The sequence below is a fragment of the Heterodontus francisci genome, chromosome 7 (genome assembly GCF_036365525.1).
Source record: "Heterodontus francisci isolate sHetFra1 chromosome 7, sHetFra1.hap1, whole genome shotgun sequence".
NCBI classification, from domain to species: Eukaryota; Metazoa; Chordata; class Chondrichthyes; order Heterodontiformes; family Heterodontidae; genus Heterodontus; species Heterodontus francisci.
In genome coordinates this window covers 92,336,583-92,358,366 of record NC_090377.1, presented here as the reverse complement: position 1 = coordinate 92,358,366, position 21,784 = coordinate 92,336,583, and the positions used below count along the sequence as shown (strand labels likewise).

Below are 21,784 nucleotides of genomic sequence, written 5' to 3'. Positions count from 1 at the left end.
AAAGGGATGCCCACTGTAAGACTGACTATGTTCTTTATGATACTCAGTGGCAGATTGGTGTTGAATACAGCCCTTCCTTCCCACAACTGCTCTTTATTTTGCCACAAATCTACCTCAGAACTTGATCCAGGATCTCAATTTGAGAGAGAACATCCTTGTTTTATGGCAGTGCTGAACCATAAAGGGAGATGCTTACTTATATGTTTTATATGCCATAAGCTTGGACTACACTGAGATTTTTGGTCTTTACCAATATGACAGTGTAGTTCCAGATCATGTTGAGCGGCACTTTCTGCCTGCATACTGGAAGCTTAGGAAATCATGTAGTGCGGAAAAGACAAGTGCCCTATGGCCTAATTTCTAGGTCAATATTACTAAAAGCAGCTTTCAGAAATTTCTGAGATCTCTCTGTTTGTCCTTTATGACTAATCCACTGACATAAACACTGAAAAAATAGTTGACAGTAGGTATCACCTCATTTCTCAGGGATTGGTCGATTGGCTCATATATGTATTCTTACATGGATTTTTGTACTGGATTACACATCTGATAAAATCCAATATTTGGCCACGCACTCCCATAGCTTTCAGCTTCTTCACGAGGCTGAAATATAATCTGAAAAGCAGTGTTCAGTGGGTTTTCTCAACTCCTGTATAAACATGTCCTCATAGAAAAATATTCAATAGTATTAGATAATGCTACATAGTCACTTCATGTAAGGGATATCACAAGATTTCTACCCCAAGTCTCAAAGGATTGGACCAAGTATTTTTTACTGTGATTAATAAAAACAGCAATTTAGCTACAGAAATAGCAATTAGTAGCTGAACTTTGGAAGGCACAATGGAAACTAGAATATGTAAGTTGGAGTTGCTCTGGGTTTTGTAGGACATGCACAATCCATGCTGGAAAATCTCATCCAAGGACAATAATACATTCAGCAATGACTCAAAAACTATTTGTAGTGAGTGCACATTAACATAAGGCTGCTGGTGAACCATCACATGTAGACATCTAAACTCCTATGTTACGGTTCTGATAAAGTTGTGTGTTTTGTGGCTCTCTAATATAACTGCATTGCATTTTTATGTCAACAATACCATGTGGTAGGGACAACAGTCGGAGCGCCTATGATACTGCATTCTAAGCTCTAATCACTTCTCTACTGAACCTGCAGTCAAGAAAAGTTGGAGGTACCCAAACCTGCTGGGGCCTGTTTCAGTCAGATGATACTAGAGGGTGAATGGGAAACCCTTGAGCTATTACTTCAACAGATAGAGACAGAAAAATGACAAGAATCCAGCATCAACAACACTCTGAATTGTCTTTCAATGACACAAATATCAAACTCTCTGAACAATAATTAGGAATAAATAATAGATAATGCAAAATAAAATGACCTCATTACAATTAAATGCAATGTGGCACAAGTTGTCATCAGCTCTTCTTTGAGAGGTGTAGCAGAAAAGCCCATTTAAAAAAATGTTATTTCCCATGAAGGCAACGCTATTTAATATTGTCATACTGTGTTCTGCACGTGCAACTCCATGCCAAACCCCAATCATTCATTCCAGATTTATGTACGTGTGGAATTACTCAACGTAAATTCAATAATTCCTACTCATGACAGTCACCCTTCATTTCAATACACAAGAGCTTTGTGATCAGGTCACTAACCGAATCCATACACATACAGTGGTTTTTAGTTCTTACACTTTAGTACATGCAATAGAAAACACCACAGACAAATGAATTTAACGGATTTATAAAAGATTAAGCAATCAGTTGTGTTAACTATGGTTTTGACTGTAGTCAGATGCACAAATGTTCCAGGCATGATGAGCATGAAAGGCATTAAATACAAAAATACGATTATAACATTACAACATTATATCACAATGAAACATCAGACTGCAATCACAATACCAACTTCAATCTATTTACATCTCATTACCTCAAACATTTCTTAGTGAAAAATCATTGAACTGCAATTCATTCAGTTACTGTTTTTAGAGATGTGTAGTGTAAATTCTTTAAACTGTAGGTGACTTAGCAAGAGCTATATTGGCCTGTCAGCTGCATTACAGCTTTCAACACAGGCTGTCAGTACCAAAGAACTGTCCCAGAAATTCAACATAAATAGCCTTTACATAATGCTTTAAAACCTTTTTTTTTGTTGTACAATACATAATTTCTTTTCAAAACAAGCAGTTTTCCTGTACACAGTTCAGCAATAGTTCAATCTTTGAAAGGTTGACCCCCCATAACCAAGTGACAGCTTCTAATATGCAAAGTTACAATGTATTAATATAATCGCTCACGACATCTCACTTTGCTCAATTTTAAAATCAGTTTTTCCCTGTAGAGTGTTAGCTTCTGCCTTGCAGAAAGCTGGGACTATAATGTTTCACACACCTAGGCATCTAGCTTAGGTCCAAGTTCATGAATCTGATTAAAACCCTGTTTCATACTTAAAAGTCCTTTAACCCTTTCCCATCCAGAGATTTCGCCAACAACCAAATGCAGCCACCAACCACCCTCGCCCCCCACCCCCCCAACCCCCATCCTTTCTCCTGAAGGTGCTGACTCATGCACAGGTAGTTCCACAGGTTTGGAAGTTCAACTCTGTGATGCCTCACCCAAGTGGCCATTTGTTTAGTTTAGAGATACAGCACTGAAACAGGCCCTTCGGCCCACCGAGTCTGTGCCGACCATCAACCACCCATTTATACTAATCCGACACTAATCCCATATTCCTATCACATCCCCACCTGTCCCTATATATTTCCCTACCACCTACCTATACTAGGGGCAATTTATAATGGCCAATTAACCTATCAACCTGCAAGTCTTTGGCATGTGGGAGGAAACCGGAGCACCCGGAGGAAACCCACGCAGACACAGGGAGAACTTGCAAACTCCGCACAGGCAGTACCCAGAATTGAACCCGGGTCCCTGGAGCTGTGAGGCTGCGGTGCTAACCACTGCGCCACTGTGCCGCCCCAAAGGTAGTTGACCACTGGCAGTGAGAGTTCACCAGCCTTCCCATGTGTCCAACTGTAGTGTTCTACTGCTGGCCAAGCTGAGATCAGCTAGCTCAGTGATCAAATCTGGGATCTTCCTGGTTTGTAAGGCTCAGTACCATACCGGGCAACACATTCACACACTAAGTGACAAGGGAGCTACCACCCTGAGATTTATGAAAGGAACTCTTTTTTTAAAAAACTGTTTTGAGTGCCAATCTTGGGATTGGGAAATAAATTGACTTCACTGTTACATTACACAACTGTTTGTTATCAGCCAGGCACATCTTCAGGAGAAGAAACTAAACAGAAAGACTATATAACCATATGTGCAGTAAGAAATTATCCTAGAGGTGATGGCAATTGCATTAGTTAAGGAACTGTGACTTCCAGGAGACGATTATTTTTCCTCTTGCATGCAGGGAGATTGCCATTTTTCTGTGCTCCCTGAATAAACTTCACACAAACTTTATCCTGATTGAACTGAACCAGAAACCTAAAAACAAAAAAGACAGTGGAATGTTTATTACCATCCAATAAAAACTTGAGAAGTCAGCTTCTTGCTGAACACCACATGTGCATTAATTCAAAATCCTAAAACAGGAGTACTACTTCAGTGCAAAGGTAGGGCCCCACAGGCAAGCTTTTTTCAAATGGATCATACGCTCTGTACACATAAAGCATAGATGCACCAACCCCCCCCCACATCATTGCAGATTTTTAAATAAATAATTACGTTCCTGTCATCCTATTCATAATAATTGTATTTTCACAGGAGTGAGGGCACAATTAAGCAATTGCAGCACATCCCCACTTGTTGGGAAATTGCTAATGAAAACTCCAATGCCTCATCCTGCATTAACAAAGTCAGCAGTATAATGAATTCATCACCTCACGTTAACCATGTGAGCTGTGTACTGTTCTAAGTGACTAGCTGACTTAATCTTGGTCGGATACCCTTCAACCTCTAAAAGGTTTAATGTGAAACTCAATGTGTAAGCATGTCTGAAATCTGTAGTACTTAAAAGGCAAGTGATCAGAACAATGCAGAACAGTCAGTGAACGTATGTAGCAAGGGCGCAAAGCAAGATGCCCAGGGCTCTATGAAATATACAGCAATTGAAGTATGCTCTATCAGTTTAGGAAATAAGATAGGTAGCCCAGATAGCAGTCGACTTCTTGACCAGCAAAGCAATGAAACACAGTGCCTAAAAAATGGAGGAGCAGAATATGGACTCATCTCCCTGATTCCTGCACAGCAAGCTTGGCCACACCAAAAGGGAGAGAATACTTATCAGAGGCCAGACACTTCCTTAAAGGGAAGATCAAGATATAAAAAAGCAAGTCACCCTGAGTCGCTGTTATATTCGGAGTGACTTTAGATGAGGTCACCTCCCTACTTGTCCTCCCAAGAACAGAAAAGCTTTGAGATAACTCCAGGGTAAAAACAGTGTAAACACATGTGCAGAATTTTCTCAATGACTATTTGGAACACTCTTTCAGATCCCCATGCCATTTATAGTCTTCTAAAACTTGCTTGTGTCTGCATGACCGTTTACTATAAATATTCCATTATTCTACTGAATTATCAATGGGTAAATAATTAAACATGATTTCAAAAAGGGCTCTACTGGATGCAAGTCAGCTACCACTCAAATAGCATAACCATACGAACTGCAGATAAATAGCTGAAAGTCCTCACGGGAGGCCTATGTTGAGACTATAAACCTAGATGTGAAAGAATGCAAGCACATTCATCCTATTCCCTGGATAACCATTAAACCATGTCTACTACAATGACTTTCCCACTTGTCTCATTTTTACTTACATTTAATTAATTTAATTACACATTTTCTCTCTCTAAGGTTTTTCATAAAAAGTGTAAGTAAACTCTTATGCCCCTCCTCCTTTAATTATGCATTATCAGAAAGCTGATCTTACTGGTAATAACAGTGAATGGTGTTGGATTTACCAATAACATTATGTTGATGGACACTAACCACCCCACCACAACCAGCCAAACTTATCCTCTTGCAGATGGCATTGATAACATTAACATTACATAATAGCCATTGGGAGGACTCGATATCCTTTGGCAATAGTATTCTGCAAATCACTTCCAGAACACAAAAGCCCCTGTGGGTTACATACCCACAGTTTTACATCCCCCACCCTGCTCACAGCAGGCCAGGTACATTGTCATGGGCAGGGACTCTGAAAATCTAATTCAAGATGTTAAAAATAAACAATTTACAGAAATTAACAAATACAAATTGCTTCAAAAGCAGAGGGGGAAAAGACAGACCTAGCCATAGGAACTTCTATCATTACCAGCAGATGAAAAGTCAAAGAGCTGCTACTCTAGCTCAATGACCGTGGGCACTTGTTTCTTTTAAGCATGCAGAGCTCACTTAAAGGAGAATGACTGATTAACATGCTGGGTATGATTCTTCAGTAAGGAACACAAGAGTGAGAGCCCCCCCCTCCCCTCCCCCAAGCCTGTTCCACCATTCAATTAGATCATGGTTGATTTGTATCTTAATTCCATTGACCCACCTTGGTTCTGTAACCCAAATGCCCACGTCCAGCAAAAATATATCAATCTCAGTTTTTAAATGTTCTGTTAACCGCGCCAACAGCATTTTCTTGTGGGGAGGGGGCAAGAGAGTTCCAGATTTCCATTACCACGTCGTAAAAAAAATGCTTCCTGACATTAACCCTGAACAGCCAGCTCCAATTTTAAGGATTTTCCCTTTGTTCTGGACTTCTCTGCTAACTCCCCCTCTTCTTTTCCTATCAAATCCTTTAATCATCTTAAATATCTTAATTAGATCATTCCTTAGTCTTCTACACTCAAGGGAATACAAGCCTCAATTATGCAACCTGCCCTGATAATTTAACTGTGCTAGCCCTGGTTTCATTTCGATGAATCTGCACTGCATCCTCTCCAAGGCCAATATAACCTTCCTGAAATAAAAATAGAAAATGCTAGAAATATTCAGCAGGGCAGGCAGCATCTGTGGAGACAGAAACGCATTTCTGTTTCATGTCATTGACCTTTCAACAGAACTGGAAAAAGTTAGAGACGTAGCAGGTTTTAAGCAAGTACACAGGCAGGGAAAAGGATGGTGGGGGGGGGGGAGATGAACAAGGGTGGAAAGCAGGAGAGATTAAATGATGAAAGGGATGATGATGCAAAGCAAAAAGGGATGGTAATAGGACAAGTAAAGAAACAAAAAGATGTGTCCAAAACAGGTGGAAATGGGTAAAGTAGAATCGCCAATAACTGTTGTTCAAAACAAAGCACAAAAAAGACACAAAAAATCTGGGGTCAGTGGTTATGATCTGAAATTGTTGAACTCAGTGTTGAGTCTGGAAGGATGTAAAGTACCTAATCGAAAGATGAGGTGCTGTTCCTCCAGCTTGCGTTGAGCTTCATTGGAACAATGGTGGAAGCTGAGGTCAAAGGTCAGAGTGGGAGTGGGTTGGAGAACTAAAACTACAGGTGACCTAAAGCTCAGGGTCATGCTTACAGATTGAACAGAGGTGTTCTACAAAGCAATCACATAATCTGAGTTAGGTCTGCCCAGTGTATTGTAAGTGGAGCAAAATTGAAAGAAATACAAGTAAATCTCTGTTTCACTCGGAAGGAGTATCTGGGACCTTGGACAGTGAGAAGGGAGGAGGTAAAAGGGCAGGTGTTGCATCTCCTGCTCTTGTGTGGAGAGGGAGAAAGGTGTTGGGGGGAGGTGATTGAGGAATGGACCAGCGTGTCACAGAGGGAATGGTCACTTTGGAATGCTGACAGGTGGGAAAGATGTGGTAGCATCTCACTGCAGGTAGCGGAAATGGTGGAGGATGATCCTTTGAATGTGGAAGCTTGTGGGGTGGAAGGTGAGGACAAGGGGAACCCTATCGTGGTGCTGGGAGCAGGGGGAAGGGGTGAGAGCAGAAATGCAGGAAATGGAACAGACACGGTCGAGGGCCCTGTCAGCCATCGTGGAGGGTATCCTTGGTTGAGGAAAAAGGAAGCCATGTCAGAAGCTCTGGTATGGAAGCTTGCATCATCAGAACAGATGTGACGGAATGGAATGGGCGAATGGATTAGAGTCCTTACAGGAAGCCGGTTGTGAGGGAATGTAGTCAAGGTAGCTGTGGAAGTCAGTGGGCTTATAGTGAATATTAGTTGACAACCTATCCCCAGAAACTGAGACAGAGAATTCAAGGAAGGGAAGAGCTGCAGGGGGACCATGTGAAGAGGAAGGAAGGGTGGAAATTGGAAGCAAAGTTGATGACATTTTCCAGTTCAGGGCAAGAAAGAAAATGGCAACGATACAGTCCTCCATGTACCAGAAAGAGAGGGGAGGGAGTGAGCCTGAAAAAGCTTGGAACAAAGAATGTTCCACATAACCTGCAAAATGGCAGGTATAGCTAGGACCCATATGGATTCCCATAGCAACATTTTTTATTTGGAGGAGGTGAGTGGAATTAAAGGAGAAGTTGGTCAATGAAGGAAAGTGGTGGTGGATAGGGACTGGTTGGGTCTCCATTCAAGGAAGAAACAGAGAGCCTTCAGACCGTCCTGGTGGGTGACGGAGGTGTGGAGAGATTGGATGTCCATGTTACAATGGAGATGGTTAGGGCCAGGAAACTGGAAGCTGTTAAAGTGGTGGAGGGCATCAGAAGACTTGGGGATGTAGGTGGGAAGAGACTGGACAAGTGGAGAAAAATACAGAATTGAGAAATCAGTTATGTAGGGCAAGAACAGGCTGAAACAATAGGTCTCCCAGGGCAGCACAGTTTGCGGATCTTGGGAAGGAGCTGGAAGCAGGCCATTTGGGGTTGGGGGACGATGAGGTTGGAGGCCTTGGAGGGAAAATCTCCCAGAGGAGATGAGGTCAATGGCACTCTTGGAAATGATGTTCGGTGGTGGGAGCATGATCCAGAGGAAGGCAGGAGGAAGCGTTGGATTGGGTGGAGGTCGATTCGCCAAACAACAATGCCATCTTTGTCAGCAGGTTTAATGACAATGTTAGGGTTGGACCAAAGAGAATGAAGTATTGCAAGTTTAGAGGGAGGTAGGTTAGAGTAAGGAGAGCAGAGAAATTGAGACGGCTGATGTAACGCCAGTTCTCAATGAAAAGACTTAGAGAGGGTAAGAGGGAGGAGTCCAGGTGGAATGACAATTCTGAAGAGGGGAGAAAGGGTGCATTCTGCTGGGGGAAGATCCCCACAGAAGTGAAGGCGATGGAAGAAGAGTTCAGTGTCATGTTGAAATTTGTTGAGGTGGGGTTGTAAGGGGATGGAGCTGTGGATTGATTGTTGAGTGTCAGAGAGCGCAAGGTCAGCAGGGATCGTGAAAACATGGCAAGGGGTAAGATTAGAAGAAGGGATGGAGTCAGAGGAAAGTGAAGAGGAAGAAGGAACCAGAGGGGCATTTATATTCAAGAGTTGGTGAAGCTTGTGACCTTTGACACCTGAAAGGAAGGAAAAAGGTTTCTAAATAAGCACCAGATGAGGCGATGGATGAAATGGAACTACAGACCATGCAGACTGTCAGTACTGCTGAACAAGAGATTGAGAGCGCACTTCCTGAGATGCGGTGTCCAGGACTGAATGCACATTCTGACGAAGGGTCGTACCTTATGGGTTAACCTTCCATCCACCCGCAGGTCCTGAGCCACATTGCGTACATTTTCAGCATATTAAAACAAATTTTCAAAATTCATGGATTTTCCTTTATTTAATAAAAAAAATCAGAACTTACTCATTGTTTATTTCAACATTTATCTTCTGGTTGGTTTTGAAGAATATTGTGCGATAAAGCTTGGTAATAATCTCAATTAAGCGGTCACTGGTGAATAGGAAATCACCCTTAGCAGCAGCTGTGGAACCCTGTGTTAAAAAGAATGGTGGAATTAGTGTTCCTACCTGGAGTGCATGATGTAGTAATTCACCATCACCAGGGCCTGAACTCCAGGACACTATTACTTTCAACACTGAGATTTTAGATCAAATCCAACTCAAACAGTTAGAATGAAAGCCTTCTCTTTCTGCTGGCTGCAAGAGCCCTCCCTAGATGAAATAAGCAGTGGCTCCAGATTCTCAGCACAAATCTTTCATCATTTGTCACAGACTGGCATTTAGGAAATGGACAAGTCAAAGTGGTGTAGTTGTGGTGGGGAGGGAACGATCTTCTCAGGCTGGAATTAAAGTAAGTTGTTGAAAGTCATATGACCTGGAAAAATTAAATACCAAAAATGGAGAAGTATTCCATTTTTCACCTTACTGAGCATTATTTTAAAAAACGCACCATTATTATATAAATTAATACAAAGTGCGTCAACTGTGGCAAAGTTGCAACTTTTAGTACTGCAATATGTTTTACTGTCACTAGAAGGAGCTCACATATAATCATATCTCAATGAAAGCTTCAAGTAACAAGCATGAAACTCCCAAGATTACAGCCCCATTTTACCATGGAATGCAAGTGTGACATGGAGGGGTCTGGCACAAGCGAGATGCTTAGCGACCTGCATAATGCAAGGCTTGGGCCATTTTAACGCCTGAGCCTTATTTTCCTTTATCGAAAAGGACCTCTACATAAAACCAGCACAAATGCTGTGACTGGTGTGTGGAAGCAGAAAAGGGTGAGACATCAGGCCATAGGAAAGGATAGGAAGCTGGAAACGGGGAGGCCAAAGAATTCTACATGGGGCCTGGACATGTGTTCCTGCTCCTCCTGGCCCAGAAGGAAACCTTAAACATTCTTTAAGACATCATTTATTTGGGCCTCTTCTGGCCTTGAAACCAATTTGCGACAGCTTTTCCTAGTGCCAACTGTAAGTCACACACACCAGAGTTAAAACAGGGTTGAGTTCAAATGATATAATTGGACTCTGACTTTTGAATGTTTGTGAAGCCCTCGTCTGTCTGTGATGAAGGTGTCACCTGCCTCCCGTAACCCGGATGTAAAAAATGTTGGTCGGCGAGAGTAGTGCAAAAATTTTAACCCCTTAACCGCTTTCGTTGGACAATAAGGGGGTTAAAATCAGAGCTTGCAAAACTGAGCTAACAGTGTAGACACAAACTGTTGAAATTAGACAAGTTTCCTGTCCTAACTTTGGCAAGTGAGGAGCTGTTCCACCTTTAGCTCATAGCCCGACTCCATGTCTGAAACATCCAGCCACAAGCGATGGGATGGTGACAACATCTGCCCTAATATATGAGAAGGTATATTCAAATAACATCTTCACAAGTTGAAAATCATGTGATTTACTTTCCCAACCTGAGTCCAATAGCAGAATAGGCTATGGCAAGTGGAGGAGGGTATTCAATGTAACAACCCTCAATATTGTACAATCACTTAGGCTACTTTAAAATTGGAAACAAAGTATATTATTCAACAGCCCAAGAGCTGCAGCAGTGATTTTCCTCCCTTCTAAGAAAAGGGCTGCCTGCCACAGGCTGGAAGCGAATGAAAATTATGCAAATATGGCCAGCCCAAGAAAATATAAGATCAAAGCATAACCTGCCAATCTTGTGTAAAGTGGAAAATCCCAGCAAATCCAAGGACATGGATGTTTTGGTAACAAGTCCTGGATGAATACAATTTTAAACATTAAACTAGATTCCAATTGACCATATGTAGCAGATAAATTTGCAACAATGCTCTAAGTCATATGCTGTAACAGAATGCTGGTAAATAAAGACATATATAAACATATGAACAAGGAGCAGGAGTAGGTCACTCAGCCCCTCAAGCCTGCTCCGCCATTCAAAAAGCTCATGGCTGAACTGAGTACTCTCCACATTACCACCTACCCCTGATAACCTCTCACCCCCTTGCACCCCCAAGAATCTATCTACCTTAAACATATTCAAAGACTCTGCTTCCACCACCTTTTGAGAGAATTCCAAAGACTCACAACCCTCTGGGAGAAAAGATTTCTCCTCATCTAAGTCTTAAATGGCTGACCCCTTATTTTTAACCAGTGACCCCTGGTTCTAGATTCTCCCACACGGGGTAACGCTACACATAGTAAGCTAACCTGGATTTATTAGATCTGCTGGATTTCCATTCTGCACAAGTTAACAAACCTAAATGATATTACCAATGTCTTTCAGAAAAGTTGTACTTAATTTGCTGCATTTTAAATGAGCAGCTCAATTTCTACTTTAAACCTTTAACTGGCACAAACCTAGACTGAATAAACTGTGCTTTGGATGGCATTGATCTGTATTTCTGTTTGCATGCTTCTTTTTGTTTAAACGTTTCATAATTATGCAGCACTTTGCAAACTAAAGGAATGAATTCAGGGAGAAGTCTAACTAAGTTAAATATCAGACAAAAGCTGTATTCAGTAATAACTTCACACCCACCAGAACTCAACAGTGAAAGGTTAATGGTATAATGATGTTCAGATTCAGTCAGCAGCTTTTTATGCCAAGGGACTTCTGGATAGTTGGCTCCAGAATGACAGCATCTTTCTGAGGTCTTAAACCCTCCCCAATAGCCACGTTTCTGAGATGCTTTTACGATGTTCTCAGAGGTGGATGGCAGAAACAACCCATTCTTATGAAAGACAATTTGAGATTAAAGTTATATCCTGTAACAGTTGAACCTATATAGGGAACCTCCTGTTAATTAGATTTGAGGACAAGAGAGAAACATGAACATTATTTGTATATCCAGTTTTACCAGCAGTTTTCCCTTACTATCTCTTTTTTTAAAAAAAAGTTTCGAACCCATGGTGGGATGTGGCTCCTCATCAATGTGGTTAAATCTTCATGGTAGAGCCTAGATAACCAATGATGGAACCTTATCAAACTGTGAGGAACATTTGAGCCGAGCCTAAGATCAGCCATGATCATAGTGAATGGCGGAGCAGGCTCAATGGGCCATATGGTCTACTCCTGCTCCTATTTCTTGTGTGCTTGTGAGCCTGATCATGTCCTCAACTGACATCTATACACATCAGACTTGGCTCAGTAGCAGCAATTTTACCTAAGGTTGTAGGTTCAAATCCCACTCCGAGACTTGTACACAAAAATCTACACTGAAACTTCAGCTCAGTACTGAGGGAACACTGCATTGTCGGGGGTGCCATGTCTTGGATGAGGTGTTAAACCAGGGCTCTGTCTGCCTTCTCAGGTGTATGTAAAAGATCCCTCAACATTATTCATAAGAATATAATAGGAGCTGAAGTAGGCCATTTGGCCCATCGAGCCTACTGCTCCATCCAACAAGATCATGGCTGATCATCAACCTCAACTCCACCTTCCCACACTATCCCCATGTCCCTTAATTCCCAAAAATCTATTGACCTCTGTCTTGAATATACTCAATGACGAGCAGCCACAGCTCTCTGGGGTAGAGAATTCCAAAGATTCACAACCCTCTGAGTGAAGAAATCTCTCCTTATCTCGGTCCTAAATTGCCGACCCCTTATTCTGAAACTGTGACCCCATGTTCTGGATTGCCCAGCTGAGGAAACATTTTCTCAGCATCTACCCTGTCAAGTCCCTTAAGAATTTTATATGTTTCAATTAGATCATCTCTAATTCTTCTAAAATCCAGGGAATATAGGCCTAGTCTACGCAATCTCTCCTTATAGGACAATCTGTCATCTCAGGAACCAGTGCAGTAAACCTTTGTTGCACTCTCTCTAGGGGAAGGTTGTCATTCATTAGGTAAGGAGACCAAAACTGCACACAATACTTCAGGTGTGGCATCACCAATGCCCTGTATAATTGTAGTAAGACTTCTTTACTCTTATACTCCAATCTCTTTGTAACAAAAGCTACATACCATTTGCCTTCCTAATTGCTTGCTGCAACTGCATGTTAACTTTCTGAGATTCATGTATATGGACACCCAGGTCCCTCTGAATGCAAACTTTCCCAAGTCTCTCAACAGTCAAAAAACATTCTGTTTTTTATTTTTCTTACCAAAGTGGATAACTTCACACTTCACCACATTGTATTCCATCTGGCATGTTCTTGCCCACTCACCCAACTTGTCTATATCTCTTTGCTGCCTCTTTGCATTCTTTTCACTACTAACGTTCCCACCTAACTTTGTATCAAACTTGGATGCATTACACTCAGTCCCCTCATCTAAATCATTCATATAAATTGCAAATAACTGAGACTCATCTACTGATCTTTGCGGTACCTGGCTAGTTACAGCCGGCCAACCTGAAAATGTCTTGTTTATTCCTACTCTCTGGTTTCTGTCTATTAACCAATCCTCAATCCATGCTAATATATTACCCCCAATCCCATTAGTCCTAATTTTGAGTATTAACTTCTAGTAAGGCACTTTATTAAATGGTTTTTGTAAATACAAATATACTACATCTACTGGGTCCCCCTTATCCATCTTACCAACTACATCCTCAAAAGTCTAACACATTTGTCAAACATGATTTCCTTTTCATAAATCCCTGTTAATTCTGCTTAATCATATTGTGATTTTCTAAGTGCCTTGTTACCATGTCCCTAATAATAGGTTGTAGCATTCAAAGAAGAGCATGAGATATCACCCGGTTTCCTGGCCAATATTTCTCCTTCAATCAACATCACTAAAACAAATAATCTGGCCACTTATTTAATTGCGGTTTGTGGGAACCTGGTGTGTGAAAATTGGCTACTACAACATTACAATAATAACTACACTTCAAAAATACTTAATTGGCTGTAAAATGCTTTGGGACCTCTAGACATTGTGAAAAATGGGCTTCTCAAGGGCAATTAGGTTAGGGATGGGCAATAAATGCTGTCAGCCAGCAACGCCCACATCCCATGAACAAATTTAAAAAATATACATTCAAAAACCTGATTCTGCCACACTCAAGATCCCAGCATCTGTACTTCCAGCAGGCATCACTGGACAATGACCAGGCAATTGTAGTGTTCCCAAATGTATCCCAGGGGAGACCAGCTATTTCAAAGATATAGCAGATCAAAAATCAAAACCCAAGACCTTTCTGGTCCGTATCACTATTGTTAGAATTAAAATGGTGCATATTTAATAGGGAGCTTCACAGTTCATTTGAAAAGGAGCGGAATGAAAGAATTACACTGCATCGTACTCTTCCAAAGAGGGAGTTAGTGGAATTTTAGCAAGTTACACAGGATGACAGTTTATTCTAAAATATTTTAATTTCATGGGACTTAAATGTTATGTCTTTCTAAAGTTTTAACTGAATTTTAACTAATATTCTAAATGGATTGCTATGATTTACAAAATTAGCTAAAATGAGGAGTTTCACAGTAATTCCTCAACTAACCATATCTGAGACAATTAAGTCTATGTAGCTGAGGCAAAAATAAAGATTGTGAGCAATTATTCTTTCTCTTGTTAATTGTTTTTCAGCCTTACAAAATTGGAAAGAACAAGATACTTATTCAGATTACTGAGACATTGCTGCAGTTATTTTACTCATTTCCATCTTATACAGAAATACATTTAAAGTCTTGTCCTTGGAACACTTACCTCTTTGAGGTGCACAGCAAAGAGTCCATCTGTTTGTTTGCTGACAGACACACTGGTGATGTCTGTCACCGGAATGGTGGATTTGATCTGGCCTGATTTATGATCAGCTATGATGAAATTGCTTTGGGTTAACAGGAAGATTCTTGGGGCTCCCTACACAAGCAAGAACAACTGTCATTAGAAATAAGGTCAGAGCTGCACTAGCAGGAATGAGTCATCATTTCATTTCAGCCCCCTTTCAAGCTTATGGTGATTTTCAAACAAATGTTGCTGCAAGTTTGACAGTCACTTATGGCGAACTATATTAGCTGTTCTCGCTGAGGCCAGAATTTCCTTTAGGCATATATGACCTTGTGTTTTAACAAGGAGCTGGATGGTTTCCAAGTATCCTGATTTGTACTTTGCTAATAATCCTGTCCATCCAGCAGTAAACAAGTAGCCTTAAAGCTCTTTCAGTCACTCAATTCATAGTGACTCATTTCAAGATTATAAATTGGAGATAGAATAATGGCCAATCGTCTTTACTTGGGGCACAACCGGTAGGTGCATCTTTTTCTTCCGATTAAATATCTACTGTTTGCAGTTGAAAGTGTCAAGTGACAGTCATATCGTTCAAAATATTAAATGATCAAAAGCGGAATTAAATTTTTTTTCCATTGCTTTCCCACCACCCTTTCTCCCATCCTCTCTGGAAAGCGGTGAGAGTTCTGTGGGCCATGGCACCTTTCAGTATGTCACCCCAAGTGACCATTTTTAATATCTGAATGTGTACAATAAATATCAAAATGATTTTCAACCACAGGGATAGGGACATTATATCTGAGCCCCACTATGTCCTTATATCGCATCCACAGGTCAAAGTTCACTCATCAGGTGCAGTAACCTGATCTTTTTCTCTCCTGTAACCTGGAGATGCTATGACCAATTGCTTTACCCTCAGCAGCAACCCAAGTGAGATCAGCTAATTCATCACAGGATTGAACATGGGACATAAATGCTCTGGATCACTCAGTATTGAATCTCATGCCGTATTTACCCATTACGTCCCCCAGGCGGTCTGTTTCTCTGGCTTAAGGTGCATCAAAGTACAAAGACCAGGGCCCAGAGTTTCCTCAAAGCTGCACGGTTTACATTTACTTAAGCGAGTTTCCACTGCGCTTTTGGTAAGGTTATGGCGACAGAGCAGAAACACCTCTGAGAAAATACCAGGCCCACAAAAATGCTATGAACCAAACTTCCTCTGACCTTGCCATTGGCTCGGTTAATTTTGTTTACAATATCTGCCAGCACAATCTTCTCTTCCACAGCTCCATTCAGCTTCTGGTATTTGGGATTCTTGCTGATTTCCAGATAATCACCTTGGAAAGGCTGACAAACACTGAAGAAAGAAAATTCCAGAACTCAAATTACAATGAACGAACCCACTGTCACTTTATGTACTCACATCATCACATTGAACTGCAAATACCTGAGTCGCATTTCAAAGTCTGGTTACTGAGTTCAAGTACAGTTGGGACTACACAAGACCAATTCTAATAAAATTAATCACCAACAGAAACATTTTCACAATCAACTCATTAATACCATTTTCATGATTTTTTAAAACTTTGTTTTAGAAAACTAGTAAAAGTAAGTGAGGTGATCTGATCACAGAAGTCTGCTGTGAACATACTGGATGGAACTAAAATTCTTTTGTAATCATTTGGCTGACATCATTTAAAAAGACTGCTGCCTCCTCTCGAAAAGACACTGACTCATGCTGGGCTCAATTCCACGGGTGACAGGCAGGATCTGGTATCTCATGCAAAGGGCGGTACAGTGGTTAGCACCGCAGCCTCACAGCTCCAGCGACCCGGGTTCAATTCTGGGTACTGCCTGTGTGGAGTTTGTAAGTTCTCCCTGTGACTGCATGGGTTTTCGCCGGGTGCTCCGGTTTCCTCCCACAGCCAAAGACTTGCAGGTTGATAGGTCAATTGGTCATTATAAATTGCCCCTAGTGGTGGTAAGGGAATTGAGGGAAGCTGGGGATGGGGTAGGAATATGGGATTAATGTAGGATTAGTATAAATGGGTGGTTGATGGTCGGCACAGACTTGGTGGGCCTGTTTCAGTGCTGTATCTCTAAAAAAAAATAGCTATTCTTCATGCATGAGTAAAGGCAGTGACTGTGATAGTCCATTTAATCACCTGTTATGACCAGGTGAGAAATGTGTCTAGGGGTCTGTTACTATCTTCACCTGGTCTTATTATAACAGGGTTTAATTTTAAATGCACTGTGTTTTGAACTCCCCTTTTTGTGAATCCTTGCTCACAGTTTTCCAATTATAAGACAAAGAAACCAATTCACACAAGCTTTCTCAGGTTTAAAGAAGAAAGATGACATTTTATTAAAACTTAAAACTTAAACTCTAATACGGTTCATGCCTAGGGATATACGACGTGCCCACGCTATTATGCACAAGGGAAATACACATGCAGATAGGAACAGAAAAGAGAAGAAAAGACAAGGTAGAACAGTTTGAGGCAATATCTTGTTACGGTCCTTTTTGTAAGTAGTCTTGCTTTCGTCAGGGCCCAGTGTTCTTCTTAAACCTTGTTCATGTAGGAGCCTTTTCTCCCTTTGCATTTCACATGTTTTCACAAGATTCAGTTCCGTGGGAAGGAGATGGGACAGGTAGACAGGAGAGGAGGTAATTCTTGCTTCAGTTCCAGGAGAGATCTTTACTCGATCAGCACACGGTTTTGTCTGAGTTCAAATCCTTTGTTGGAAGTTCAAATTCAAAAAAAACTCCAGCAAGTTAGTCATGTGACTAAAACTGGCTTCACCACTTCTTCTATATACTGGGGAAGCAACGACTGGGTCCCTTTTGTTCCAACACTGCTAGTTACTATACAAAAACGTCTTTCCAGTCAGGGGCTTGCAATTTATGTTTTAATGTTCATGTGACAAAATAATGGGTGCCTCAGTCTTGGTAGGTGGCGGGTTTGCCTGACACACCCATCTCATCCCATGACGTCCTTTCACAATGCCCGTACATATGCACTTTCCAACAGGGGTCACTGAATAGCAGTCAGAGGTGGGAATTCTGGCCACCCCAGCTGAGATCAGCTAACTCAGAATAGACTGTGGATTGAACCTGGAACGGTCATGGTCTGCATGGTTGGACTATGTTGTCACCCACTAAGCAGTGCATGAGCTAGCTGCCATTCTGTCTGGGATACAGATACTTACCTCTTTGAAGGTAAGAGTTCAGGTCGAAAATGCCATAAAAAGCCAAGTGGATTCGTGGTTTTATACATTGGGGAACTGAACACAAAAGAAAGGAAGTGATGTTTAGGGGAGAACATGGTGTAGTGGTAATGGCACTGGACTAGCTATCCAGAAGTTCAGGTTAATGCTCTGGGGACAGGGATTTAAATCCCACCAAGGCAGCTGTGGACTTCAAAAATTTAATTAATAAATCTGGATTTTTAAAAAAAGCTAGTCTCAGTAATAGTGACCATGAAACCATTGTCGATTGTCATAAAAAGCCATCTGGTTCACTAAAGTAGTTTAGGGAAGGAAATCTGCCATCCTTTCTTGGTCTGACTTACATGTGACTCCAGACCCACAGCAAAGCGATTGATTCTGAAATGCCCTCTGAAATGGTCTAGCTACTCAGTTGCAACAAACTGCTAGAGAAAAGTCAAAAAGGAATGAAACTAGATGGACCACCCAGCATTGACCTAGGAACTAGGGCGGCACAGTGGCGCAGTGGTTAGCACCGCAGCCTCATAGCTCCAGCGACCAGGGTTCAATTCCGGGTACTGCCTGTGTGGAGTTTGCAAGTTCTCCCTGTGTCTGCGTGGGTTTCCTCCGGGTGCTCCGGTTTCCTCCCACATGCCAAAGACTTGCAGGTTGATAGGTAAATTGGCCATTAGAAATTGCCCCTAGTATAGGTAGGTGGTAGGGATAATATAGGGACAGGTGGGGATGTGGTAGGAATATGGAATTAGTATAGGATTAGTGTAAACGGGTGGTTGATGGTCGGCACAGACTCGGTGGGCCGAAGGGCCTGTTTCAGTGCTGTATCTCTAAATAAAAAAATAAATAAAAAAATAAATAAAAAAATAAAAAAAAAACTGGAAACGACAATGGCACACACAGCCCTGGCAACCCTGCAAAGTCCTCCTTGCTAACATCTGGGGGCTTATTCTAAAATTGAGAGAGCTGTCCCACAGACCAGTCCTGCAACAGCCTGACAGTTATACTCATGGAATCATACTTTATCTTACATACCTTCCAAACAATGTCCCAGACACCACCATCACCATCCCACCTACAGGACAGACCCACCAGAGGTGGCAGCACAGTGGTATAAAGTCAGGAGGTTGTTGCCCTGGGAGTCCTCAACATTGACTTCGCACCCCATGAAGTCTCATGGCATCAGGCCAAACATGGGCAAGGAAACCTCCTGCTGATTACCACCTACTGCCCTCCATCTGCTGATGAATCAGTACTCCTTCATGTTGAACACCACTTGGAGAAAGCACTGAGAGTGGCAAGAGCACAGAATGTACTCCGAGTGAGGGACTTCAATGTCCATCACCAAGAGTAGCTACTGACCGAGCTGGCCGAATCCTAAAAAACATAGCTGCTACACTGGGTCTGCAGCAGTGGTAGGGAAGCCAACAAGAGGGAAAAACTTATTTGACCTCATCCTCATCAGTCTACCTGTCGCAGATGCATCTGTCCAGGACAGTTTGGTAGGAGTGACAACCGCACAGTCCTTGTGGAGACGAAGTCCCGTCTTCACATTCAGGATTCCCACCATCGTGTTGTGTGGCACTACCACTGTGCTAAATGGGATAGATTTTGAACAGATGTAGCAACTCAAAACTGGGAATCTATGAAGCACTGTGGACCATCAGCAGCAGCAGAATTGTATTCAACCACAATCTGTAAACTCATGGCCAGGCATATCCCTCACTTTACCAGTAAAATCAAGCCAGGGATCAACCCTAAATATGAGGTGTCAGCCTGGTGAAGCTACAACACAGGACTACTTGCATGCCAAACAACAGAAGCAGCATGCGATAGACAGGGCTAAGCGATCCCACAACCAAAGGATCAGGTCCAAGCTCTGCAGTCCTGCCATATCCAGTCATGAATGGTGGTGGACAATTAAACAATTAACAGGAGCAGGAGACTCCACAAATATCCCCATCCTCAATGATGGGGGAGCCCAGCACATCAGTGCGAAAGATAAGGCTGAAGCATTTGCATCAATTTTCAGCCGGAAGTGCCGAGTGGATGATCCATCTCCCACATGATATCAAGAAACGGCTGAAGGCACTGGATACTGCAAAGGCTATAGGCCCTGACAACATTCCGGCAATAGTACTGAAGACTTGTGCTCCAGAACTTGCCGCGCCCCTAGCCAAGCTGTTCCAGTACAGCTACAACACTGGCATCTACCTGACAATGTGGCAAATTGTACAGGCATGTCCTATACGCAAAAAAAATGCAGGACAAATCTGACCCAGCCAGTTATCGCCCCATCAGTCTGCTCTCAATTATCGGCAAACTGATAGAAGGAGTTGTCGACAGTGCTATCAAGCAGCACTTACTCAGCAATAACCTGCTCACTGACACCCAGTTTGGGTTCCGCCAGGGCCACTAAGTTCCTGACCTCATTACAGCCTTGGCCCAAACATGGACAAAAGAGCAGAACTCAAGATGTGAGGTGAGAGTGACTGCCCTTGACATCAAGGCAGCATTTGACCAAGTATGGCATCAAGGAGCCTGAACAAAACTGCAGTCAATGGGAATCAGGTGGAAAACTCTTCACTGGTTGGAGTCATACCTAGCACAAAGGAAGATGGTTGTGGTTGTTGGAGGCCAATCATTTCAGCCCTAGGACATCACTGCAGGATTTCCTCAGGGTACTGTCCTAGGCCCAACCATCTCCGGCCGCTTCATCAATGTCCTTCCCCCAATCAGAAGGTCAGAAGTGGGGATGTTCGCTGATGGTTGCACAATGTTCAGCATCATTCACGACTCATCAGATACTGAAGCAGTCCATGTCCATATGCAACAACATCCAGGCTTGGGCTGATAAGCAGCAAATAACATTCGCGCCACACAAGTGCCAGGCAATGACCATTTCCATCAAGAGAGAATCCAACCATCTCCCCTTGTTATTCAATGGTACTATCATCACTGAATTCCCAACTATCAACACCCTGGGTGTTACCATTGACCAAAAATCTAACTGGACCAGCCATATAAGTACCATGGTTACAAGAGCAGGTCACAGACTGGGAATTCTGTGCCGAATAACTCACCTCCTGACTCCCCAAAGCCTATCCACCATCTACAAGGCACAAGCCAGGAGTGTGATGGAGTACTCTCCACTTGCCTGGATGGGTGCAGCTCCAACAACACTCAAGAAGCTTGACACCATCCAGGACAAAGCAGCCCGCTTGATTGGCACATCATCCACCACCAGCGCACAGTGGCAGCAGTGTGTACCATCTACAAGATGCACTGCAGCAATTCACCAAGGCTCGTTCCAAACACACGACCTCTGCTACCTGGAAAGACAAGTGCAGCAAATACATGGAACACCATCATCTGCAAGTTCCCCTCCAAGCCACATACCATCCTGACTTGGAACCATATCACTGTTCCTTCACTGTCGTTGGGTCAAAGTCCTGGAACTCCCATCTTAACAGCACTGTGGGTGTACCTACAATACATGGACTGCAACAGGTCAAGAAGGCAGCTCACCACCTTCTCAGGGGCAATTTGGGATGGGGAATAAATGCTGGCCTAGTCAGCAATGCCCACATTCCGTTAAAGAATAAAATAAGAGAACTTGTACAAGGTGTTGAGTAGGCCAAAGTTCGAGTATTGCTTGGAGCTGTGGGCACTCCATTATAGGAATGTCATTCGATTCATAGAAATGGTACAGTGAAAATCCCAAGAAGGGTTCCGGGAATGAGGAACTTCGAGTTACGTGGATAGGTTGGAAAAGCTGGATCTGTTCTGTTTAGAGAGGGGAAGGTTGACAGGAAATTTGATCAAGGTGCTCAAAATCATGTGGGATCTGGACAGAGTAGATATAGAGAAACTGTTTCCATCGGCAGATAGGTCGAGAACCAGGGAACACAGATTTAAGATGAATGACAAAAGAACCAAAGGCGACATGAGGAAAACCTTTTTTGTACGGTATATGGTTAGGATCTGAAATACACTGCCTGAGAGTTGGTGGAGGCAA

At 42.4% G+C, this 21,784-nt stretch overlaps 1 protein-coding gene across 6 annotated transcripts in view; it reads right to left on the bottom strand.

The window, feature by feature from the left end:
• Positions 1–1,749: 1,749 nt before the first annotated feature.
• The window catches only part of myo1b (myosin IB), a 306,869-nt gene continuing 286,834 nt past the window's right edge, over positions 1,750–21,784 (bottom strand). For 5 of the 6 annotated variants that reach the window (XM_068035660.1, XM_068035654.1, XM_068035657.1 and 2 more), the window contains 4 exons: positions 15,769–15,901; positions 14,524–14,676; positions 8,791–8,918; positions 1,750–3,519 (listed from right to left, as the gene is read on the bottom strand). In XM_068035660.1, coding sequence (XP_067891761.1) covers positions 3,396–3,519; positions 8,791–8,918; positions 14,524–14,676; positions 15,769–15,901 — 538 coding nt within the window. In that variant the 3' untranslated portion in view covers positions 1,750–3,395. The remainder of the gene's footprint in view (positions 3,520–8,790; positions 8,919–14,523; positions 14,677–15,768; positions 15,902–21,784) is intronic. The other variant, XM_068035658.1, reaches the window with a different exon arrangement.